Genomic DNA, 26,648 nt, shown 5'->3' on the forward strand with positions numbered 1-26,648 from the left:
TTTCCTCATATAAATCAATGGGGCACCACTCAGGATCGAAACCTGAGGATTAATCACAGTGATTAATTATGAAAATTGAACACTAATGATTGACCAAATAGAAATCAGTCTGGTACAATTTAAATCTGAAGTTATGAATTCTTTACAAACACATTGGCCCACCCTGCTTCGAAATGAATATACAGACAAAGTCCTTTATAATATATGAAGTTTAATGTAAATAGAATGATGAATAGATTATGATTCTGGCAGATAATGAACATAGATGAATAACAGACATATGGATAAACAGACAAAGATACCTTTAAGCAAGGATAGCTAGTAGTACACTACTATATGATTTGGTGATAGTGATTTGGTTTAGTTGTTTAAAATGGAGTTTCAGACATTAATTTAAATCTCTGATTTGGAAATATAGTCAAACTATGGGACTTTCAGAATGAAGCCTAAATCAACTTCGACCACAGAAATTCAGGAACAGTCTTACTGTCATCCAGAACCGTCAGCGAGTCTCTGATGGGTCCAGAGGAGTTTGCTCCAGTTTCTTGGCGTGTTGTCTTCATGTCTGTCGGATTTTCATCTGAAGATCCGAAAGATGGCGCCATGAAGACGAGGTTTGAATCGGCTGGCCCAGAGTACCCGTCTTGGTTCTGTTGCGTGGTCACGTGGTCTCGTCCACAGACTGCTGCTCCAGATGTGGGAGTGATGACTCGTGGTCAAAAATATAAAAAGAAGTCTTGTAGACTAAGAATAATGTCTTTAACAAAAGGTAAGCTTTGCTTTGCTGTGCGTGACTTTAGTGTAAAAGATTGAAAATAATAAAAACGTTCTTAAAACTAAAAATAGACTTTAGTTGAATAAAAGATAAACTTAAAGAAGTTACTTTGGTTGCAGTAAAATTTATCAACGCTGAGTTTGGTTTCACAGCGGGACAAAGTTTCTAGAAAATTAGAATTGCCACGAGGGACAAAAGAAAATGAAAAGACCTACAGTATTAGGAGAGGCCTAAAAGAAGCGGGGGGCCTGACAGAGGCGCTCCCAAAAGGAGAGACGCAGGAGCGTCCAGGAAGAGTAAGGGTCAGCAGAAGAGAAGCGTAAGAGAAGGGGGAAGGAGAGCAGAAGACTTTTATAGGCCTCCTCCTTTGGATTTCAACTTTAAACACCCTCTGAATAAAGGATCTGTATTATAATTACCGCGCAAACTTCTCTGGAAATATCGCGTTAATATAAACATATCACTACAGCTATCACCAATGCATACTCTTCAATTAAAGCACGTCATGGATTTAAAAGATAAGTGAAAGTAAGCACAATTCTTCATAATCAAACAATTCAAAGTAATCTATGACACAGGTGTAACCCTTCCCCTATTCTTGGTTACGTTGAACAATTTCAACAAAATATTAAAGGTGGACCAATATCAGAAGTCTAGGGACGCCTGGAGCCCAGGGCCTGATTATTAGTAAAGAGGCACAACACAAAGATGGCTTTTTGACAATGCGTGTATTAACACAATAACTGCAGTGTCAAGTTAACAGAGTACAATTTAGAAATGACAATAACAAAAGAAAAATAAAGTGCGCGCGTAAAATAATTTCCCCCCTTTCAAAGTGTTTTGAGTCCAGTCGTGTCAGTTTGTTTTAGTCTTTTTGTTAAGTCGTTGGATCGATCGTTGGGGCCCAATCCAGGTGAGTGTGTGTTTTGATATCTGTCCTACCGCACCAAGAGAAGCACCGAAGGAAATCGCTCTTAGATGAGGTAGTCTTTGCAATCTCCTTTCAGAGTTCTGTAGGTTGGCTCGCCATCCAGTTAACTGGAAATTCTTTCTTCTGTGGATGATCCTTGTTCGATGGATGAACTCGGGGTGCCGAATCTCCTCAGTACTCCGTCCCTTTACCAAAACCTGACCTATAGACAGGTCACACATCCATACAAAGAAAATTACATCCACACATCAGTCCAACACAGGCTACACCTAACTCCTAGTACTCAGCATGCACCAAGTACCAGTGTAACCTATGGTTTAATTATCATTAAAATCATACATTCTTAATTCAAATACATTGTAACTCAATCTAAATACTCATAACTACGTAACAGTATCTGTATTCATAACAGAAATTACCTTGTTTTAAAGTTACAAGCAACTCTAATAACTGTACTGTTACACTTTATAAGGCACATTGTGATACCTCTCTCCAAAAACTCCACTGTGAAACAAGGATGCTCTATGTGGAAGAGCAACCTCCACAGCGGGAACTAACTCCACAGCAGGAGAACAAAATGGATTCAAACATAAAGAAAACTTATCAAAAGTGACATATAACTACTGTTCCTTAACTTAAATACATACTAAATCTTAGCTGAGGTGAACACAGGTACATTGCTCAAATAATATCGTCATTCAGACTCATTAACAGTGAAGGAATTCTCCTGCACGCCACATGCTAACACTGTTAGCAAGGGTCAATGGGATTTCCCATTATAACCGTTAGCATCACGGCTAGCGGTAATTCGCGGCTAGCGGACCTCTACTCTTAACTTTCTAACAACAGCTAGCAGACATTTCTTTACTCACCATTGATCAGAATGAATCAATATATTCCCTTGGTAAGAATAACTGTCGTGACTGTAGCCGTACGGCTGGTTTTAGCTTCCACTGAGGCTTGGTTAGCCAGAACAACTTCCTACCATGAACAGCAAAAATGGCGGACGGCAACAATGACAGAAGAATGAGGAACGCTGGGAGTTCACCATCAGCTAGACAATGAATGACACTGATTGGTCAATCTTCATGAAAATCAAAAATACAGTTTTACAGCTTTATCACCTCTTTTATTATCTTTTTCTTGCCTGGGTTACACAGGGAAAATACATCGTACCTTAAACGTCAAAGATGAGTTCTCATTAATGATTATCATTATCTTAGGATGCAGATTTCATAACTTGTGAGAAGTTAAAATAACCAACATAACTTATAACACAGGGTTTACACAATACAACATCTACCACGTCTTCTCCTCTAGATGGCGGTGTTGACCACAAGGAAGAAAACACAATTAAAACATGTTTCATAACTTTGTCATTATACATCATAGAACTCTGGGAATTTCAATATTCTTATCAAAGTCTCAACATTAAAGTTTTTATCCTAGCTTCAGAATGATAAAATCATGAGTTAATATACATTTTGGAAATGTCTAAAACTTGTCCCTTAGAGTGAGATCTGGAAAGAAAGGTATTTACGACTTGATTTGGCAGAGAGGTAAGAAGGTCTGTGTGTGTGTGTGTGTGTGAGTGTCTCTGAGTATGCTTCTATGTCGAGGTGCATCTTTCTGTTACAAACAGTTTAAAACACATAAAACAGCTAACCAACATTGTTAAATATTCATTGTATTACATTTTTATCGTCCTTTCTCCTGGCGATGTGGAAAAAGTTAAACACCAGGAGAAGGGGATCTGGACAGGAAGACAGCTCTTCCTGTGTCATCACTTATGGTTCGGAGTGTTAAAAGAGGGGGGGGGGGGTCTACTTCTACTGGAGGAACATGAGCTGATAAATCCACTGCACTACTCTAAATCCCCACAGGGTGGCGCTGCAGCACGAACAAAACTACAGATTCAATCAGTGTGTTCATTTTTCTTGTTGTTCTCCACAAAACAAACCTGTGGAGGTCATTTCAGTTCAGAGTCAGTGGAAGAAGATATCTGAGGTCCAGGTCCTGAGTCTGAGAGTGGAGCTGGTCTTCAGACCGCAGCACTGAGAGTCACCTCCACCTGTTGCGATTGGTCCGTCAGTCTGTCAGGAACACGGCTCAGTCAGAGACTCACCACATCCAAGCTGCTGCTGTTTCCACCTCTCTGACCAGCAGGAGGAAGACCATCCTCTCTCTGATCATCTGACTCTTAGTTCTTCCATCTGATGATAGAAAACAGACAAACAGTGTTTACACTCTGAGACTCACTTCATCAGCTGTGATGCAGATCCTCCAGTCGAAAGACCAGCAGAGACTTCAGTCCTGCTCAGTCCAGAGGTGGAGGGATGTTGTAAAGAAGCTTCCTTTCAGCTCTCAGGTTCATATATTGGACTCTTGCAGCTTGAGGGGACAGACAGAGTCCTTGAAGGCATCATGTGGTGTTGACTGCTGTCACTGTGTTCTGTGTTTAAATATGAAAGCAGGACTTTCTTATGTTGTTTGCCTTTTGGCTTCTCACCTGGCTGAACATCACTGAGTCACAGGTGTTTAAATCCTCCCTGTGTGTTACGAGCTCTGTGTGAGCAGAATGTGAACCTGTGTCTGTTTGTGCATCAGACTAATGGACCCTTTAAACAGCAGACTAATACTGCACCCCTGACTGCAGACCAGGTTTTGGGTAGTCCATGGTGCAGTATCTTTCTGCTCTGTCAAGAGAGCCACGCCCGACCAATGTAGTGGATGAAGCTCTGGTTCTCACCTGATGCATTAAAGCTAAAGTGATCAGCCTGCTGTACAAAGAGGATCAGGTTCAGGTCCCTGTATTAAAGTGATCAGCCTGCTGTACAAAGAGGATCAGGTTTAGGTCCCTGTATTAAAGTGATCAGCCTGCTGTACAAAGAGGATCAGGTTCAGGTCCCTGTATTAAAGTGATCAGCCTGCTGTAAAAAGAGGATCAGGTTCAGGTCCCTGTATTGAAGTGATCAGCCTGCTATACAAAGAGGATCAGGTTCAGGTCCCTGTATTAAAGTGATCAGCCTGCTGTACAAAGAGGATCAGGTTCAGGTCCCTGTATTAAAGTGATCAGCCTGCTGTACAAAGAGGATCAGGTTCAGGTCCCTGTATTAAAGTGATCAGCCTGCTGTAAAAAGAGGATCAGGTTCAGGTCCCTGTATTGAAGTGATCAGCCTGCTATACAAAGAGGATCAGGTTCAGGTCCCTGTATTAAAGTGATCAGCCTGCTGTACAAAGAGGATCAGGTTCAGGTCCCTGTATTAAAGTGATCAGCCTGCTGTACAAAGAGGATCAGGTTCAGGTCCCTGTATTAAAGTGATCAGCCTGCTGTACAAAGAGGATCAGGTTCAGGTCCCTGTATTGAAGTGATCAGCCTGCTATACAAAGAGGATCAGGTTCAGGTCCCTGTATTAAAGTGATCAGCCTGCTGTACAAAGAGGATCAGGTTCAGGTCCCTGTATTAAAGTGATCAGCCTGCTGTACAAAGAGGATCAGGTTCAGGTCCCTGTATTAAAGTGATCAGCCTGCTGTACAAAGAGGATCAGGTTCAGGTCCCTGTATTAAAGTGATCAGCCTGCTGTACAAAGAGGATCAGGTTCAGGTCCCTGTATTAAAGTGATCAGCCTGCTGTACAAAGAGGATCAGGTTCAGGTCCCTGTATTAAAGTGATCAGCCTGCTGTACAAAGAGGATCAGGTTCAGGTCCCTGTATTAAAGTGATCAGCCTGCTGTACAAAGAGGATCAGGTTCAGGTCCCTGTATTAAAGTGATCAGCCTGCTGTACAAAGAGGATCAGGTTCAGGTCCCCCCATCTCTACATCTGAGATGAAATGTAGGAGAGGCATCATCACTTTCCACTTTGACACTTGATGATTTATGATCTCACATCTTCACTGAGGAGAGAAACCTCTGGGAGGGTTGAAGGTTTGTAGGATGTCCTGAAGTTCTGCTGTGATACTGTGTTTAGAGGAACACTGGAGAGACTAGCACGGACTAACTCCAACTCTATACTGACCTCAGAGTCTCCAGTCTGTAGTTTGGACTCTTCTGAAGATCACGCAGCAGCTCCACGTATGAATCCTGCAGCTGGTTGTATCTCAGGTCCAGCTCTCTCAGATGGGAGAGGTTGGACTTCAGAGTTGAGGCCAGAGAAGCACAGCTCGTCTTTGTCAAACTGCAGGCACTCAACCTGAATAAAGAAGAAATAAAGACAATTTAGAAAGAAATGATCCAGCTTGAAATCCAATGTGTTCAATCTGTAGAGAGCAGAGAGAGGTTTAAAGGTACAGTGTGTAGAAATGGGAATATTTAGTGAAATCTAGCACTCAAATTCTAGACTATATGTGTCAAACGTAAGGCCCTCAAGCCAAATCCGGTCTGCGGTGGAATTATCTTTGGCCCCCAGGATAATATCAAATTAGTTTTAGAGCTGGCCCGACGGTATTTTGCATGAACCACTAAAACTACAAGTCCCATAATGCACTGCACATCAATCGAGGGCCGTTACCCCACTCAGCTCATCATCAGCCTCATGAAGCTAGTCACCTGCAGTCAACTTTCAGCTATCACTCTCCCCCAAAAATGGCTAAACAAAAGGTGGACTTTAAAAACAGGGGTTTTCAAGGCAGGAGGGAGGCAGAATATATATGCATGTGCGTAACAGAGGAACATGCATGTGCGTAACAGAGGAACATGCATGTATGTAACAGAGGAACATGCATGTGTGTAACAGAGGAACATGCATGTGTGTAACAGAGGAACATGCATGTGTGTAACAGAGGAACATGCATGTGCGTAACAGAGGAACATGCATGTGCGTAACAGAGGAACATGCATGTATGTAACAGAGGAACATGCATGTGTGTAACAGAGGAACATGCATGTGTGTAACAGAGGAACATGCATGTGTGTAACAGAGGAACATGCATGTGCGTAACAGAGGAACATGCATGTGCGTAACAGAGGAACATGCATGTGTGTAACAGAGGAACATGCATGTGTGTAACAGAGGAACATGCATGTGTGTAACAGAGGAACATGCATGTGCGTAACAGAGGAACATGCATGTGTGTAACAGAGGAACATGCATGTGTGTAACAGAGGAACATGCCTGTGCGTAACAGAGGAACATGCATGTGTGTAACAGAGGAACATGCATGTGCGTAACAGAGGAACATGCATGTAGCATAGGCCTAGACTGCCGGGGGAACTGGCGCACTGACACACACTGGGATCCTATCTCACCCCCTTCCCCCCAGGTTAGATTTACTTCCAGGTTAGATTATTGTAATTCTATTTGATCAGGCTGCCCCAATAAGCCTCTAAAGACTCTTCAGAAAGTTTAAAACGCTGCAGCTCGAGTACTGACCAGAACCAGGAAGAGAGAGCACATCTCTCCAGTGTTAGCTTCTCTACACTGACTCCCCATAAAATCTAGACTAGAATTTAAAATCCTTCTTCTGACCTACAAAGCCCTTAATGACCAGACACCTTCATATCTTAAAGAGCTGGATAACCATAGACCTTTCTGGAGTCCCTGAGCTCCCTTGTCTCGTAGGTTCTTCTGAGCTGCCGTAGACGTCCTCCTGCTGTGGACGTTCCAGACTCCAGCTGATACGGACGTGCTGGACTCCAGCGGCAACAGCTACTACTACTCATCTCATCAGTATCATCGCTCCCTCTCTCTCTTATTCTCCTCTATCCCTCTTTCCAGACCCAACCCAGTCGAGGCAGATGGCTGTCTAACATGAGTCTGGTTCTGTTTGAGGTTTCTGTCTGTTAAAAGAAGTTCTTCCTCTGCGCTGTAACTAGCTAAATACTGTGAGGTGCAATGCTCATGGTGGTTTAAGGTGGGGTCAGACTGAGTCTTATCCTGTCTTGGTGTTGGGTCTCCAGACTTCAGCCTGAAGACCCTCAGTGTGGATCAGTTAGAGATCAGCCATGGTTCTGCAGTTTAGTGTCACCAGAACAATCACATCAGAAACATCTCAGCAGAGAAATTAAACAAAGGAAAGGTGTCTTACTTCAGAGTCTCCAGTCTGCAGTTTGGACTCTGCAGAAAATCACACAGCTGCTTCACTCCTGAATCCTGCAGATTGTTGTTACTCAGGTCCAGCTCTCTCAGGTGGGAGGGGTTGGACTTCAGAGCTGAGGCCAGAGAAGAACAGCTGATCGCTGACAAACTGCAGCTCTTCAACCTGTATGAAGAAGAAATGATGAAATGACAGAAAGAAATGATCCAGCTTGAAATCTAATATATTCAAACCTGCAGAGAGCAGAGAATGGTTTAGGATGTATACATGAAGAAAAGTGAGGCTCCAAACAGCTGAAGCTAACAGGATGCAGGTTTCAAACAGAGAAAGAGTGAAACAGAGTTTAGATCAACATCAATGACAACATACTGCTGCTTCAATAAAGACGCACTGACTTCACCTCCTATTCAGAACAAAGAACACAGACAACACGCTGCTTCTACCCAGATGAATAGAGACAGACCACAGGACTCATGGGAGGAAAGATGCTCCCAGGTTCATCGAGGCACCAATTCAAATGTATGGAGGGAATTTAAGAGGAGGGTTAGAACAAGATTCTTCAGGACTACAGAGACAGGGACCACAATGAGCCCAACTCACTCAATAAGGTGATGGAGAAACTGTGCTCGCTGGGCAACCATACACACAGATTCTGGACCTGCCCCAACATAAGGACATTATGGGATGGCGTTTTTAAGACTCTTAAACAAGTGTTAGACCAAAACTTCCTGAAGGATCCCAGGGGGGCATTGTTGGGTGTAACCCCACAGGGAACAGATGGAAGAGGCATCAGCGGTCATATGTGCCACTATGAAGTGGTTCAGAGCTGACCCCCGTCCCTCAGTCTGTGGTCTGAGAAGGTTTCTGAAATATAGTTCATGTCGCATAAATAAAAGGCCTTTATTTCTCCTCCCTCATTTCATTTTCTTCCTTCTTCTTTTTATTTATTTATATATTCTTTTATTATTTACTCTCATGTGTTGATTTATTTGAAGGTATATCTTCTGTGTTTGGTTTATAATGATATTATATTTAGTGAAACTGTGTAACAACAGATACAGCAGAAATGTAGAAATGACTGTTGAAGTGAACTCAACCAAAATACAAAATAAATATCAATAAATAAATGCTTCTTCTATAAAGTTTGATGAAGATTAAAAAAGACTAAAGATGTTCATGACTTCACCTGTTAAACTCCACCAGTCCCACCTGTGACTCCAAATACACCAACAAGTCAAACTCAAATGAAAACTCTTCAACAGACTTTAGATTTGACTCCAGATCCAAAAGTCCCAAAGATTCAGAATATATCAGGATGAGTTTGGAGGAACTGAAGAAACCTATCTTCATCATATCTACAACATCTTTCACTGTCATTCAATGAGACAGACACACAAAGTCAGCATTTCAGGTTGAAATGAATTGTCTTGATCTAAACTGGAAAATCATTGAAAGCAAAGCTCTCGTTTACAACAACGTCGAGCAAATACAAGAAACATTCAAATGCATGATAAGCAAATAAAAGATCAAACCTTCAAAGAATGATGATCAAATGAAAACAGACAACAATTAAAAAAGTCATGTTAAAACAAAGTCAGTTAAAAGAGGTACAGTCAGAGGTTCAAATGTTTACAACTAAGGATTTAAAATGACTCAAAGAAAGCAGTGTGTTCACTTTAAAGAGCTTTGCAGTGAGTACAGGCAAATGGTCCAATAAAGCCAAATGCAGATCTTCCAAGCTCTGAATGAACTCTGGGAACCTGGAGAGTGAGCCCATTAGTAGATCTGGTGTGATGTGCTGCAGAGGACATAACCAGCATGGATGATATATATGAGGGTAGTATCCCAATAAGAGCTTTATAATAAACAGGTATGAGTTCAAATCACACCTTTCAGTCAGAGAGGACCATCCCACCTGTTTGTAAAGGATGCAGTGATGAGTGCTGTAATGATCAGCGTAATAAATCTCAGTGCAGAGTGAAAAACTGCATCAAGTGGTTTTAAGGTGGAGGCTGAAGCATGCCTGTACAAAACATCTCCAGAGTCTAGCTCTGATCCAAAACTTCCCTCCACCAGGGTTTTCCTACAGTGCAAAGGAAAGCAGGATTCGATCCAGTAGAAAAAGACAATCTTTAGTCCAAGTTTACTGGACACATTTAAAATCTGACTTTAAAAGGAACTTTCTCATCATCCAGATACCCAGATATTAATAAACCTTCACCCTTTCTATATTGGTGATCTGGAGTTTTCAGATCAATATGTGTGGACCTGGAAGAGATCATGAACTTGGTTTTCTCTGCATGTAAGACTAACCTATGTCTGGTGAGTATAACTTCTGATTCAGAGAAGGGAACCATCCCACAGGATTCATAAAGTTACTATCTATCTATCTATCTATCTATCTATCTATCTATCTATCTATCTATCTATCTATCTATCTATCTATCTATCTAAGCAGCATTGGACAGAACGCACAGCAGACTGAGCATTAGCAGCATTACAATACAAAACTGTGTCGTCAGCATAAAGGGGAATTTTACAATCTGAAGCAGAATATATGACATTCAGTAGAATCCCTCCATCCTGCATTAAAGTGTTTAAACTGTGTGTCATCATTGTCTCCGTCTAACAGGAAGTTTGTGTTTGAAATGTAAAGAACTCACTTTAAAGCCATGGAGACCACTTTTCACTTCTCTTCAGATCTTTGCTGATCCTGTCCTGTACATGCCCTAATTCACAGGCACTGATACTTTAGACCACTCAAAGATAACAGGATGAGACTGTGTTTACAAAAAGCACTTACACATATTCAGACCAAAACCAGCAAAGAGATAAGACAGACCACTTTGTCCACAGGTGTCGCCAAAATCAACACAAAGCAAAGTTCCTCTCAAGAGCTTCAAGGTTTTCAATCTGTAGCTCATCATCGTTCTGCTCCTCAACCAACAAAAACCTCTGAGAGGAACCAGACTTCAGCTTGAAGACCCTCAGTGTGGATCAGTTAGAGATCAGCCATGGTTCTGCAGTTCAGTGTCACCAGAACAATCACATCAGAAACATCTCAGCAGAGAGATTAAACAAAGGAAAGGTGTCTTACTTCAGAGTCTCCAGTCTGCAGTTTGGACTCTGCAGAAAATTACACAGCTCCTTCACTCCTGAATCCTGCAGATTGTTGTTACTCAGGTCCAGCTCTCTCAGGTGGGAGGGGTTGGACTTCAGAGATGAGGCCAGAGAAGCACAGCTGATCGCTGACAAACTGCAGCTCCACAACCTGTATGAAGAAGAAATGATGAAATGACAGAAAGAAATGATTCAGATTGAAATCTAATATCTTCAAACCTGCAGAGAGCAGAGAATGGTTTAGGACAGGGGTCGCCAACCCGTCGATCTTGATCGACAGGTAGATCTTTGAGGCTTTCCCTGTAGCTCTTAAAGATAATGAAAAAATAATTACGTAATAGCCTAGAATGCCTGATAAACTGCTTTTAGGATTGCGAGACCGTTCTTCTCTCTCCTCTCTTTAGGAGACACACAGTATACTTTCAATGTAATTGTTGTGTCGCAGCGACCCAGACTTTCCACATTTCATGGATTATCACTGTGTTATCCATCAGCAGGCTTTGGTTGGCAAAGTCTTGGACTTGTCCCATGTAATGACACTCGTGGTCAAGCTGATAAACTCGACGTTATTGGATGAGCTTTTATGCCGCGTACGGAGACCTACTTCTCCACGCTGATGTACGGTGGTTGAGTCGCAGCAAAGTGCTGCAGCGATTTGTTGACTTGCTGCCTGAGATAAAGATTTTTTTGTCAACACAGAACGAGGAGCATGAGGAACTGTCTGATGAAGCGTGGCTACTAGATCTGGGGTTTTTGTTCAACCCGACAGCAAAACTGAATGCACTCAATCACAAGCTGCAGGGAAAAGACCAAGACCTGCCCCACATGATCAGAGCAGTGAATGCATTCGAGGCCAAGCTGGGTGTTTGGACCACACACCTACAGAACGGGAGGCTGACCCACTTCTCTGACCTGGAAAAAATGTCACAAACCATTGTAAACAAGGATGCTTTTCACCCGCAGCAGTACTAAGCCTGTCTGGACAAAGTGGCAGCGGAGTTTACTCTGCGTTTTGGGGGGTTAACCGTCATGGAAGATGTTGCTGCTTTTGTGTCAAACCCGTTTCTGCCTATTGATATTGAGCAGATAGCAACCAGATTCCAGCAAGTATTTGTTTTGCCAAGTGGTGTTGATATGGAGATGGTTGATGTGCAAAATGACATTGAGCTGAAAGCCAGATCAAGGGACAGTGACTTTTGGGGACTTGTCAGCAAAGAGAGATATCCTCTCCTCACTGCATGTGCACTAAGAGTGAGTGCATACTACTTTACTACCACTCACAGACAGCATTCAATCACAGACATCTCACTAACTTGTTTGCCTGCTATATGGTGTTGTTAAGTGTAAAGTGATGCTGCTTTAGATGCAACATGTAACTTGGTCTAACTGCAGGTAACTGAATTGAACTGACTGATAATTCAATAAGTGTACATTACAGTTTAACTTTCTAAAAAAGTGCAAGGTAAAGTTTGAAGTTTCATCAGGTAAACAAAACAGCTCATTACACTTAAATATGATCTGTCCACTACAAGTGTTTATTCATTTAATTTTGTGGTATGAACAAATACAATTATTATTAAAAGGGGTGTTAGAGCCTTATGTGTGTCAATATTATGTGTGGACTGTTTGTGTGTTTGATGCACTTGTGTGGACACTAGGTGGTGGGTGTGTCAAACCAGGTGTTAGAAAGCATATAGGGAAGAAGACCCAATCAGTGGCAGGTGAGCTGCCTACCGGGTAGCAAACAGTTTTTGACCGTCTTGTTGCGTCGTGTTCCGTTTTGTCATCATATTGTCTACAATAGACGTAAGCCTGTAATTCTACAAGTTCGATTAGATGCAAGTGTGGATTGATCGGCCGTGCGTATATTGTGAGTCTAACAAACCCGTTGATGTCAATGCACGAGCGGACTTCATTCAGTCATGCTGACGAGGAGGACGCGTCAACTGAGTCCCGGTAAAGCAGCCCCTCAGTGGCTTATAGGTGTTTGTTTCGTTTGGCGAAAGCAAGCCACTACAAGGGGTATAAGCCACATGCCTTTCTTTTTTGTGTTTTAGTTCATTTTTTTCAAGGCTTTCAGTTTGAAGGTTATACAAATAATTCATTGTAATTCATACAATAAGGCTCAATAGGAAATACATTATGTGCTGTCCTTTTTTTCTCAATGCTTCTATAGGTAGATCTCACCTTTCACACAAGTTGAGGTCAGAGATCTTGAGCTTAAAAAGGTTGATGACCTTTTAGGATGTATACATGAAGAAAAGTGAGGCTCCAAACAGCTGAAGCTAACAGGATGCAGGTTTCAAACAGAGAAAGAGTGAAACAGAGTTCAGATCAACACCAATGACAACATCCTGCTGCTTCAATAAAGACGCACTGACTTCACCTCCTGTTCTCTGCCAGCAGCTCCAACAGCTGGACAGACACAAACTCAATTCTCAAACTGATTCTAGATTTGACAAAAGATGACAAAGTATCTGAAAACGTCTGAAAAGACTTCTGGAGTAACAGAAAGTAAATAATGCCCAGCACGTCTACGATTGGTGGAGGGCAATATGACAAAAACATCTGATCCCAATTCTGTTAGTGCAGAACCATCATCAGGGTTTATCACCTTTCTTTTTCATGTTCACTTTGAAGACAATTCTACAAGTTACTGAGCACAACAACCAAACTGATCTCCCCGTTTGAAACATAGAGTCCTTGAAGAACAAAGAATAGAGACTACGGAGGACAAGAACCTTTTTACTGATGTCCCCATTCTGATCTCAACTATTGGATCAGAGCCCATCTGGGGTTTTGAACTGATCCAGGATCAGCAGTTTGAGCCCATCATCTCACCCTGATCATTTAAGTCAGCAGTTAAAAACTGAGCATGCTTTGAAGCAGAACACAAACACGGGAGTAGCTTAGCATTAGCAACCCCGGGGCTAAAATGTCAGCAGTGTGTAAATCTTTGAAAGCAAACAGCAACAACAGTCCAACAAACACTTACAATATGTGGAAGTGGACATTGTGAACAAGCACAAATATCTTGGCACTTTTATTGATGAAAAACTCACATTTGAGCATCAGGTCAACGCTGTCTGTAAAAAAGCCCACCAAAGAATGTACTTTTATCAGAAGCTCAGGGGTTTTAATGTCGACACGACTTTTATGAAGATGTTTTATTCTTGTTTTATTGAATCGCTTTTAACCTTTTCAATGGTGTCTTGGTACGGGTCAACGAGTCTAAAAAACAAAAATAGACTGCAGGCCATAGTCAAGATATGCAGCAGGGTTGCGGGCACACCCCTGCCTGACATGTCAAGCCTCCACCAAGCCAGGACCCTCAGCAAGGCCTGGTCCATCGTGGCTGACCCATACCATCCCCTTTTTCTTGAATTTCGCCGGCTATCCTCAGGCCGAAGATTCGCGATGCCGAATAGCAGGACGTATAGGAAGAGGAACTCTTTTGTACCGACAGCAGCTAGTCTGCTTAACAATGCTGCATAACTGTTGTTTCCAGTTGTTACTGTTGTTGTTGTTGTTACCGTTTTGAATGTTTTGATGTTGGTGTTGTACTGTTTTGTTTATTTGTGTCACCGCTGACTGAAAGACAAATTGCCCCCTGGGGATAATAAAGAAACCTTGAACCTTGAACCTTGAACAATAAATGCAACACCATGGTTAGTGGAGGCGGAGCAGCAGAGCTGTGTTCAATACGACTGTAACAGACCTGTGTTTGGGAGGGTTTGCCTTTTGAACCATGTGTCCCTGCAGAGCTACTGTAGGCTGCCGTAAAGCGCTTGTTGTTGCTGTTATCTATGGAAGCATAAATGTACCAAAATGAAAATGAAAAAGAAAATTAAATTGGATTAACAGAAATGTGTTTTAATTTTTTAAATATGTGCGCATCATTTGACTCATAAATGAAATTAACATTCAATAATGATCTGTGTACCTTCCGTTCATTCTATTTCCAATTCTGAAACACAAATCTGAAAACAAAAGAACAGGCATTTTTCTTTCCTTCTTGCCTTCTTTTCTTGTTTATTACGGTCAGCTTTGTTTCCCTGAGGGATGAAATCTGTGCTGATGGCTGGTTGTTGTTGGAGCAGCTAAACTAGCATGTTGTGAGAATGTGCACACAGGATCTGTTTCTCTGATCACTGGGACTAAAACATGAGTTTGTTCTACATAGTGTATCGCTCTGGAAGGGAAAGATGAGCTGTGTGGATCCCTGGGATGCATGGATAGTGAGTTCACTTCATCCTTTTACATGTTGATGTGTCTGAGATGAAGGAAGCGGACCCATCAACATCACTGCAGTCACAACCGTTTATCAAAAACCACAAACATGAATTGAACTGAACTACAGGTCCACCACATGTTCCTCCATCTTTGTTTAGAAAGAAAGAAAGAAAGAAGGAAAGAAAGAATGGAAGTGAAGAGAAACTATAAATGTGCATTAATGATATGAAGGAGTCTGAATGAGGTTTAATCATTAATTTAACATGAAATCCAGAACAGAGACAGAGAAAGACTGAACTGACCCCAGAGTCTCCAGTTTACAGTTTGGACTCTTCAGACCAGCAGACAGACGCTCCACTCCTGAGTCCTGCAGCCTGTTGTTGTTCAGGTACAGCTCTCTCAGATGGGAGGGGTTGGACTTCAGAGCTGAGGCCACAACTTCACAGTGAGTGTCTGAGAGTCCACAGCGTTCAAATCTGTGAGGACATAAATATTAAAAACACGTTGTTATTAAAAGGTAAGTTACATTTCTCCTTCCCCTTGATTCACAGCATTCACAGCGCCATCTTTAGGACTGATCTGGAACAGTCAACAATCAACACCCCTCTTATCTGCTATACTGTGAACAACAGTGTGTTCTGAGTTCAGAGAGTAAAGTCACAAACTGAGGAGAACAGTGGTAAAGAGAAGAAGTCAGAGTCTTAGTCTGTGTTAGTATAAATGTTGAAATGTGAAGATCGAAGAGCAGCCAGCCGCCTGCACTAAAACCAGGAGCGTGGAGCATCTTGTGAAGTTCAACTTTAGCTTCATGAAGAAGTGAAGACTCAGGGCCTGATCTACTAAGATCTCAAATAAGGAGCACTATATTGCGTGTGCAAACTAAAACATTGCACATGTTATTTCTGGGCGTGTTGCAGGTGATCTACTATGACTGCGTGCGCAAATGATAACAAGTGCAAAAGTGGAACGGACCGCCCTCAAATGAGGATTTTGCGTGTGCTACCAGCTGTCACCATGGATAGTTTTGGAGAGCAGAGTGGCCGTAAACGAAAAATGAAGTTTGAAGCCATGGAGTTGGAGGTTTTAGTGGAGGACACACATAAACACATCTGTGAACTCCAGCAGAGACATCTCAGTGTTAGAAACACGATTTGGGGAGGCCATCTGTGAAAAGGTGAATCCTTTGAGCAAAAACAGAAGATCTGCTGATGATATAAAACGAAGAGTGCAAGATATCTGCAGAAGAACAAAGGAAAAACTTTCCCTTAATAAAATCTCTAATATTGGACACATTTAATTAGTTCAAAAGTCTGCCAGTCTTGCTCTAGCTACTTAATTGGGAAGTCAATTGCAGTTTGAAACAACCAGGACCAGAAAAGTTAGGCGTCACTTTGATGAAGACCGTCGCCTCACTGACGCAGAGAGCAACTTTGGGGTGAACGTTTTTAATGCCTGTCTTGATATCATCATCCAGCAACTGTCCCAAAGATTCACCAGCTTAAATGGAACTGTGAACATGTTTGAGGCAGTTCACCCCAACACACTGCTGCAAGCACGAGATGAGGAGTTACACCAAGCTGCCTGGCAGCTTAGTGAGCGCTACAGTCGGGACATCGCCCCCAGCTTCCCTGGCCTACTGCTTTCCTTTAGAACCTCTTTCAGGGACCAGATACCAAAGCAAAAGTCTGTTGCTGATCTGACAAAATGCTCATTGTCAACCACCCAGCAGTGAGGTTTGGGCCCTCCTATTATTTTTTACTCTTCCCGTCACATCTTCACAACTTCTGAGCACTCATTCTCCAAGTTAAACTAAAAACCTCTTGAGGAGCACGGTGGGACAGGAGAGACTGAGTGGACTTGCCCCGTTGTCCATTGAGAATGACAGAGCAATGAAAATGGACATACAGTGCATCGTGGACAAGTCGGCGGAGCTTAAGGCTCGTTCAAACAGTGGTGAGTAGGCCGAGTACTTCATATTGATTTTTTGTTTGTATGTGAACATGTGAGCCGCTGTGCCAATTTTACTAAACTGTATAGCTGTTGATACAGTGACCTACTGCGGTCGCTATCCGTGGTGCTGAACTGCTTTGAATTTGTGTTGCAGTGTTGAAGGAGTATCTCCATAGGAGATATGGCATGGCTCCTTTTTGTGACAGCCATGTGTGTGTAACGCTATGCTAGTTTGCACCTGCCTTTCAAACGTGCTAAATATAGACACAAAAACACCGCCCGCTATCTGCTTCAGGTTTGATAAATCCCATTGCATTTGCTAAATTATTACATTTGCATCTCCTCCTCCCAGTATTTTGCACGTTCTGATGATCTACATGTATTCTGCATATTCATGAAGGCAAACACGCTAAATGGATAGCGAGTGCTATTTTGCTGATGGTGCTCCCGGTTAGTACGTCAGCTTTGCATGCGCTATCAAGTTTGCACGTGTTTTTATACACGCAAACCTTTAGTAGATCGGGCCCTTAGTCTATGAGCACATCAGCATCACCTCGTCATACGCATCAGAAGTCTGAATAGATAGTGTAACACACTGAGTCTACTCTGAGCAGATTAGTAGACAGCCTGTGCTCGTTTCTGCTGTTTGTCCTCAGCTGTCCAGTTTCACTTCACAAGATGATCCATGTTCTTGGTTTTAGATCAAGCAGCTGGCTGCTCTTCTAACATCTCTCTATATGTTGTTTGATCCTACAGACTGTAGAGATTCATGATAAGCTGTCATTCAAACTTCTTTCAAGTGAAACTACAACTCTCAGAAGATTACAGCTTCATTCTCCTAACCTGACCACTGGAATCTGTAAGTTCATCTTTTTATTCTTGTAACTTTACGTCTTTCATGTAAAAACCTCTTCTTTTTAATCCTGATGTGGTCCTAATCCTCCATGGTGGCTGTGGGCTGTAGTGACAGTAAAGCAACAAAGACTGGACTGATCTTTCAGACTTGATGTGTTTCAGCAGACCTCTCCTCAGCCTACCTCACAGGTTCAGGTGGACAAGGTGGATCTAAAAAGCATCAAAAAACTCAGTTTGTCCAAGATGACAGTGCCAGGATTTGTGGGGCTCACATTGTGAATGAAGGGTTCAGGGATCATGAGACAGACACATGGATTGACCCCCACAGAGTCCAGACCTCAGCACCATTGAGGACCTTTGGGATGTGCTGGAGAAGACTTTGCCCAGCGGTCCTACTTTCCCGTCATACAAGATCTTTATGTAAAATGACTGCACCTCTGGACAGACATAAATGTTGTGACATTGCAGAAGCTTATGGAAACGATGCCAGGGTTAATGTGTGCCGTACTCAAAGCTAAAGGCGGTCCAACAAAATATTAGAGTGGTCCACTTTTTGTTTGGACGGGCGGTGTATAAAGGCCTTCTGTCTCTCATGCTCTGTCCCTTACTGCATAAACAGCACCATCTGATCTGGATCTCCTCACACAGCCTGATACAGGCCACTAAGTGACCAGACCAAGGAGCGGTTCATCAGCTGCAGGTGATGAAAGTTTCAGAAGGTGTGTCTGAGAGTTTCTGACGCAGAGGTTTTGTCTGTTTCTTTTGTTTGGTTGTAAACAGAGACTCCAGTCTGCTGTGAGTCCTTTCAATTCAATCAAGAACCACAAAACTGTAAAGGACCATCAGGGTCCACTTTAAACTTTACAACTAACTATGACATTCAGAAGAACTTCTTCATTACTGTCCTCTTCACTGACGCTGCGCTCGCTCTGAAACTAAAGTGCTCCACAGACGTCACTCGTGCAGGGAAAGTTTGGATGAGATGAACGGAGCAGCCGTAGCAGAGATACCGACTGACGGCACAGTGTGAGGAACAATGGCCACCAACAAGTGGATCCATTTTTCACATTTTCACAAGATGTAGAAATCTATTGTGTTTAGTTTTACAGCATACATATAAAAGAGAACAATGTGAATCCAACAAGGTCAACATGTCTTATGATGCAGGTTCCTTTAAAGAGCAGGAAGAACCAAACAGCTGATTTGCACTGATACATGAGGACCATCAAATCTGGACTTACTGAGCCTTCCTGCAGATCCTCACAGCTGGAATCAGCCTCTGTCGTCCCTGGCTTGATGTTTTGTACTTATTCAGGTTCAACTCATCCAGAACCTCCTCTGACATCTGCAGCATGTAGGCCAGAGCAGAGCACTGGATCTCAGAGAGTTCCTCTGATCTGTTCTCTGACTTCAGGAACTCTTGGATCTCCTGATGGACTGAGAGGTCGTTCGTCTCCGTCAGACAGTGGAAGATGTTGATGCTTCTGTCAGGAGAGATCTCATCACTGTTCATCTTCTTCAGGTTGTTGATGACTCTTTGGATCATCTCTGGACTGATGTCTGTGTGACCCAGCAGACCTCCTAAGAGTCTCCGGTTTGACTCCAGAGAGAGTCCATGAAGGAAGCGGACAAACAGGTCCAGGTGACCGTTTCTACTTAGGAGGGATTTCTCCATGAACCTCTTCAGGAAGACATCCAGGGATGAATTTACATGTTCTCCTCCCATAAAAGGTGCCAGTACCTTTCTGTTCCTGGTTGTGAAACAGTGGATCATATAGACTGCAGCCAGAAACTCCTGAACGCTCAGATGAACAAAGCAGTAGACTGTTTTCTGGAAGATCACACACTCTCTTTTGAAGATCTCTGTACAGAGTCCTGAGTACACCGAGGCCTCTGTGACATCCAGACCACAGCGCTCCAGGTCTTCTTGGTAGAACATGATGTTTCCTTCCTCCAGATGTTCAAATGCCAGCCTGCCCAGCTTCAGGAGGACTTTACCGTCAGCCTCCATCAGCTCCTGAGGACTGGTGTCAGGACCCTCAGTGTACTTCTTCCTCTTCCTCTTGGTCTGGACCAACAGGAAGTGTGAGTACATGTCAGTCAGGGTCTTGGGCAGCTCTCCTCTCTGCTCTGTGCTCATCATGTCCTCCAGAACTGTAGCAGTGATCCAGCAGAAGACCGGGATCTGACACATGATGTGGAGGCTCCTGGAGGTCTCGATGTGTGAGATGATTCTGCTGGACAGATCTTCATCACTGAACCTCCTCCTGAAGTACTCCTCCTTCTGGGCGTCAGTGAAGCCTCGGACTTCTGTGACCCTGTCAATGCGTGAAGAAGGGATCTGATTGGCCGCTGCGGGTCGAGAAGTGATCCAGACCAGAGCTGAGGGGAGCAGATTCCCCTTGATGAGGTTTGTTAACAGCAGGTTTATGGATGAGCTCTGTGTGACGTCAGACACAACCTGAGTGTTGTTGAAATCCAGAGACAGTCTGCTTTCGTCCAGACCGTCAAAGATGAACACCAGTTTACAGACAGCCAGCGTCTCTGCTGGGACCTTCTGTAATGTTGGATGGAACTCATGGAGCAGCTGGAGGAGACTGTACCGCTTATCTCTGATCAGGTTCAGCTCCCTGAATGAAAGCAGAACCACCAGACTGAGGTCCTGGTTCTCTGAGCCCTCGGCCCAGTCCAGAGTGAACTTCTGCACTGAGAAGGTTTTTCCAACACCAGCGACGCCGACTGTCAGAACCACTCTGATGGGTTCCTGTTGACCAGGTAAGGCTCTGAATATGTCCTGGCACTTGATGGGAGTGTCCTGGAGGATCTCCATCTTGGAGGTGGTCTCTAGCTGTCTCACCTCATGTTGTGTGTTCACCTCTTCACTCTGTCCCTCTGTGATGTAGAGCTCAGTGTAGATCCTGTTGAGGAGGGTTCTACTTCCTGTTTCCTCACTTCCTTCACTCACATGCTCACATCTGGTCCTCAGACTGGTCTTATGTTGATCTAAAACCCTCTGCAGACCACCTGTCACCAAAAACAAAACAGAAAGTGTAACAATCAAATGTCAATCAGGAAATGACGGTCGTTATCAGTGAAGTGAAACCATGAGAGCATCTAGAGCAGGTAAGATCATGAAGTCCATTCAGGGACGTTCAGAAAGACCTGACAATGTAACAAGCAGACAGGTTTACAGTCTTACTTTGTTCAGACCTGGTCCGAGCAGCTGTCTTCAGTCCTGGTCCTGCCCTGGAACTTTCTCCACATTTCAGACGGGAGATGTATCTCTTGGAACCAGACTGGTCCCTGTATGGGTCCTCCACAGAATCCGGACTCCTCTTCCTCTTTCTGTGAAGACGATATCTTCTCTTAAATAACATTTTCATCAAAAGCTCTCTTTAAATCTCAACAGCCACTAAAACTTGAAAACATTAGTAACTCATACTTTGTGTCTGAGGGTCCTGGTTCTTTACTGAAGTCTGGAGCTCCACCTTTAGACCGGTCACTCTTCATAGACAGACAGCCAGACAGGGGAGACTTTGCTTTGTTGAGTAGGGTTCTACTTCCTGTTTCCTCACTTCCTTCACTCACACGCTCACATCTGGTCCTCAGACTGGTCTTGTGTTGGTCTAAATCCCTCTGCAGACCACCTGTCACAAAAAACAAAACAGAAAGTGTAACAATCAAATGTCAATCAGGAAAGGACGGTCGTTATCAGTGAAGTGAAACCATGAGAGCATCTAGAGCAGGTAAGATCATGAAGTCCATTCAGGGACGTTCAGAAAGACCTGACAATGTAACAAGCAGACAGGTTTACAGTCTTACTATGTTCAGTCCTGGTCCGAGCAGCTGTCCTCAGTCCTGGTCCTGCCCTGGAACTTTCTCCACATTTCAGACGGGAGATGTATCTCTTGGAACCAGACTGGTCCCTGTATGGGTCCTCCACAGAATCAGGACTCCTCTTCCTCTTTCTGTGAAGACGATATCTTCTCTTAAATAACATTTTCATCAAAAGCTCTCTTTAAATCTCAACAGCCACTAAAACTTGAAAACATTAGTAACTCATACTTTGTGTCTGAGGGTCCTGGTTCTTTACTGAAGTCTGGGGCTCCACCTTTAGACCGGTCACTCTTCATAGACAGACAGCTGGACAGGGGAGACTTTGCTCTGTGCTCCTCTTCCTCCACACAGTCATCCATCTTCTGCTCTTCAGAGTGAGTCCATCTGTATCAAGTGTTTGTAAGTTCTTCAACCTGTGGACAAGGTAGACAGACAGGTGAGACACAAACAGGAGGAGTGTGTGAAACCATGAAGATCTCATGATATCAACTATTGATCTGCACACTATCATTCTCTTCTTTTCTTCTTGTTCTGAATCAGAAAGGTCCTGATTGATGGTTTCTTCTTCAGTCTCATGTGATCAAGTCAAAAAGTCCTCAAAGAAACAGGAAGTATTCAGCTCTGCTCACGTGTCAGAGCTTTGGACCACATCCTGTTGAGTTGGTAAACTGTTTGTTAAATCACATGATGTTTTTCTTCCAGAGTAAGTCTGGCTCATCTCCTCACTGCGTCTGATGACATGGAGGATGAATGTATCCCTAAACAGAAGGAAGCTTCCTCTGCTCCTGAATAGTATGCAGCTCTGAAGCTTCACCAAGCAGGCTTCAGCATAATCCAACACTAGGAGACACTAACACTGGAAAGATCTGAGTGTGAAACATGCTAACATCTATCAGACTACAGAAAGTCCACAACACGTACTCCACCATGAACAATATGGACTCTGGATCATGTCCCAGCTGTCCTCAGGGGTCTGCTGTGTTCTCCCCTCAGTAGGACTCTCCTCTGTGAGGTTTGCTTCCTCGTGTCTGACCTTTGTCTGTTTGATGACTGAATACATTTACTGTACCTGTAACCTGTAGTTTTAATCCAGCACTGAATGAGGTCCATAAACAGACTTTGGACTGAGATTATGAACTGATATGTTAATATTTAACAGCAATAAAGATAGTCAGGACCAACAGTATTCTGTCTAGCAGGGTATAACATCACAGCATGAATATTTGACAGGTCAGTCCATGTTGATAAAGCAACCTTTGGTAAAGTTCAAACGTTACATTGAAGCTGTATTTAGTACTAATGGACCTGCAGCATCTAAAGCTTTGACTTTCTCCCCCTGAATCCAAACACATCTCCTGAACATCAGTTCTTCTGAAACCTCAGTGATCATGAGCTCAGAACACTGACATCATGACACACTGGTCTGTTCAGAGTCTGTAAGTGTGTCAGAGAAACAGTGTGAGAGGAAGTCTCATCTCTATCAATCAATCTTTATTTATAAAGCACTAAATCACAACAAACCTTCTCCTCAGACTCTTTCCAAACAGAGCAGGTCTAGACCGGACTCTATGTTCTATTATTAACAAAGACCCAACACCAAGACAGGATCAGATCCAGTCCCATCTTCCAGACAGGACTCAGTCTGATCTCATCTTTATCCACCATGAGCAGAGCACTTTGCAGCATTTAGCAAGTTACAGTGGCAAGGACAAACTTCCTTTAACAGGCAGAAACCTCCAGCAGGACCAGACTCATGTTAGACCCACATCTGCTGAGACCCAGTATCCACAGCACTTTGTAGATCTGTTCCCTCATCCTTGTCAGACTCACGGTCTACAGATGACGGATGTTTGATTTTAAAGCCTCACAATAACGCGACGTGTAGCTCTGAGCTCAAAAATGAACAAACACTTTCTGCTGGACTCACCAAAGACGGAGACAAGAGGAGGAACCACACATTCAGGTTCCTGTATGAAGACCTGATCCAGCTCTGGATCTGATCAGCTGTCTTTCTTTACTGGTTTGTAAGTGTATTGATGAACACATGACACTTGATTCACTTCAGATACAGAGCTGACAGTAAAACACTGAATAAAACTCACCCTCTCTCAGACGTCCTTTTCCTCCCTCTGCTCCCTCAGAGTGGAGTCTGAACTCTGATCCACACTAACTGACTCTTATTGCTTTATTGCCCGTCTCCATGGTAACCTGTTTTATCAGGTCAGTGTCTCTCCTCTTCTTGATATTTACTGGAAATGATGAGTCAGCCTTTCTAAGTGAGGGAAAATGTCCCCTGATGACTTTGTTTGTGTGGCATCAATAAGACTCCTTGAATCACCCGGATGTACATGAACTACTCATGGTGACCCTGATGATGTGCATCTCGCTGTACGAGCACAAACTGAAGAAACAGACCGCATTTAAAGGTACAGTGCGTAGAAATGGGACTGTTTATCAGTCAGACTGGAACACTCCCTTACTCACCCTTCTTGTCCGTAATGAGACGGTGGCCTTAAAGGACAAAAAGCTCCTGTGGTGCGTGATAATTATGATCCTCCATTTGTCAGGTTTTTAACATCATAAACATCTATGGATTATTTTGCTCACAGCATCAACCACTCTCTTCTTATTTTACTTTATTATTTTTTTTTTATTATTTTTTTTTTTCAAAAGGCAGGTATAAATCACAGTGTTGTTTCGTACAATAGTTTTCGTTTTTTTTTAACATACATGAACAAGAACATCCCCCCCCAGACAGTGAGACAGACAAGTGGAAACATACATATGTATACATAATATCCACAGTGACAACCGTAAAGACCGGTAAGTTTAAAAGAACAGTCATAATAATAATGTAAAATATAATCAAAATAAATCAAGATAACTTAGGTGTAAATAAAAGAAAGAAAACAAAAAAGAAAACAAATAAAGTGCAAATAGAAATGTTTTGTGCAGAATTGTTGTGCAAATATACAAAGTTGCTATGTATGGCTCAAACTACCACCGAGAGTGGTGGGAGTTGACTGCTCACGCCCTGGTTGACAGCATGCTTGGACTAGGTTTGTGTTGGGCCAATTGGCCGGCGGACGAGCCGAATTGAGTTCAATTTAAGGACACTTCTTGGGCAGGAAGATTGTCAAAATAAGTGAGTAGCGGTCTCCAGTGTGTAAAGAATTTGTCAGATGAGCCTCTTAGTGTAAACTTCACCTTCTCCAATTTCAAAAGAAATAACATGTCATTTAACCAAACTTTGATTGAGGGTGGTTGAGGGGATTTCCATGATAAGAGGATCCTTCTACGGGCGACAAGAGAGGCGAATGCGATGACGTTCTTTTGGATAGTTGTGGTGGGAGTTAGATCTGGTGGTTTGCCGAAAATTTCTATATGTGGTGTCGGTTCTAATTCTAAGCCTAACGTGTCTGAGATAGCTTTAAAGAATGATTGCCAGAAGGTAGATAGTTTGGGGCAAGACCAAAACATGTGAGTTAGGTTGCACGGTGTCTGTAAACACCTATTACACCTCTCATCTATCTTATCCGGGTAAAGTTTAGAAAGTTTATCTTTACTATAATGAAGTCTGTGAAGGACCTTAAACTGTATAAGGGACAGTCTAGCACAGCTTGAAGATGAATTGACCGCTTTCAGAGCTCCATCCCAGAAGTCATCAGATAGCTTTAGTTCAGTCTAACGTTGTTTAATATGGATTCACTGGAGGGGGTCAGAAGGTCGTAAAGGAACGAGACATGACCTCTTACTAGGTTTTTCACCTTGAGTGCTAAATCTATTCCACTAGGTGTTGGGCTAAGTGGGAATGATTCTGTGTTGGTCTTTGCAAAGTTACGCAGCTGGAAGTAGTGGAAAAAGTCGGGACTATGTAGATTAAAAGTGTAAATTAGTTGATTAAAGCTCGCAAATGCGCCGCCAATATACAGAGCACCTAAGTTACAGAGTCCCTTATCTTTTAAGATGTTAAATCGTGGGTCAATCTTTGCTGGTATAAATAGATGATTATTACATAGTGGAGTAGCAAGGGGGACAGTGAGCCAGCTGAAGTGGCGTCTTATTTATGTCCACATTTTTAATGTACCAATGACCACAGGGTTGGAGGTAAAGTTAGTAGAAGAAGAGGGTAGGGGGCTGCATATCGAGGCTTGAAGCGAGGTGGAGCATGACGCTGTCTCAATCTGGCACCGATTGGATTGGGGTGAGGTGAACCATAGTGTCATCTTATGGACATTTGCTGCCCAATAATAGCCGATGATGCTGGGTAAGCCCAGCCCCCCAACCGACCTGTCTCTACCGAGTATTGCACGACTAGCTCTTGGGTGTTTACCAGCCCAGATAAAGGAAGAGATAATCTCATTAATAGATACAAAAAATGCTTTAGGGAGGAAAATGGGGAGGCATTGGAAAATGTAGAGGTATCTTGGCAGCACATTCATTTTGATAATCTGTATTCTGCCAGCAAGGGACACTGGCAGGGAGCTCCACCTCTGTAAGTCAGACTTAACTGTTGCTGTTAAAGAAGTGAGATTTTTTTCTTTCAGGGCTTGAATAGTTTGTGTGATTATGATGCCAAGGTACTTATTTCTGAGTGTGCTTTAAAAGGTAAAGATGATGGTGGAATATCTATGGCCAGTTGGTTGATTGGGAGGTATTCGCTTTTAGAGCTATTTAGTTTGTATCCAGAGATGCGACCAAATGAGTTCAATAATGTAAGAATATGTGGGACACTTGTTATTGGGTCACTTACATACAGAAGTAAGTCGTCAGCATATAATGCAACTCTATGTTCTACACCCCATCTCTTAATGCCCTTAAATCCCCCTTCCTGTTTTAAGGCGACTGATAGCGGCTCAATAGCTTGGGCAAATAGTAACGGTGAGAGCGGGCACCTTGTCGTATACCTCGGA

The 26,648-nt window shown here is 42.9% G+C and overlaps 1 protein-coding gene across 1 annotated transcript in view; it reads right to left on the minus strand.

Annotated features, from left to right (window-relative positions):
- Positions 1–3,795: 3,795 nt before the first annotated feature.
- Positions 3,796–26,648, minus strand: part of LOC117819481 (NLR family CARD domain-containing protein 3-like) — a 44,517-nt gene continuing 21,664 nt past the window's right edge. Inside the window, exons 3-5 of the mRNA XM_034692874.1 lie at positions 10,838–11,011; positions 5,724–5,897; positions 3,796–3,919 (exon numbers count right to left, since the gene is read on the minus strand). Of these exons, the coding sequence (XP_034548765.1) occupies positions 3,907–3,919; positions 5,724–5,897; positions 10,838–11,011 (361 nt within the window). The 3' untranslated portion in view covers positions 3,796–3,906. The remainder of the gene's footprint in view (positions 3,920–5,723; positions 5,898–10,837; positions 11,012–26,648) is intronic.

Source organism: Notolabrus celidotus, chromosome 9 (genome assembly GCF_009762535.1).
Source record: "Notolabrus celidotus isolate fNotCel1 chromosome 9, fNotCel1.pri, whole genome shotgun sequence".
Lineage (NCBI taxonomy): Eukaryota > Metazoa > Chordata > Actinopteri > Labriformes > Labridae > Notolabrus > Notolabrus celidotus.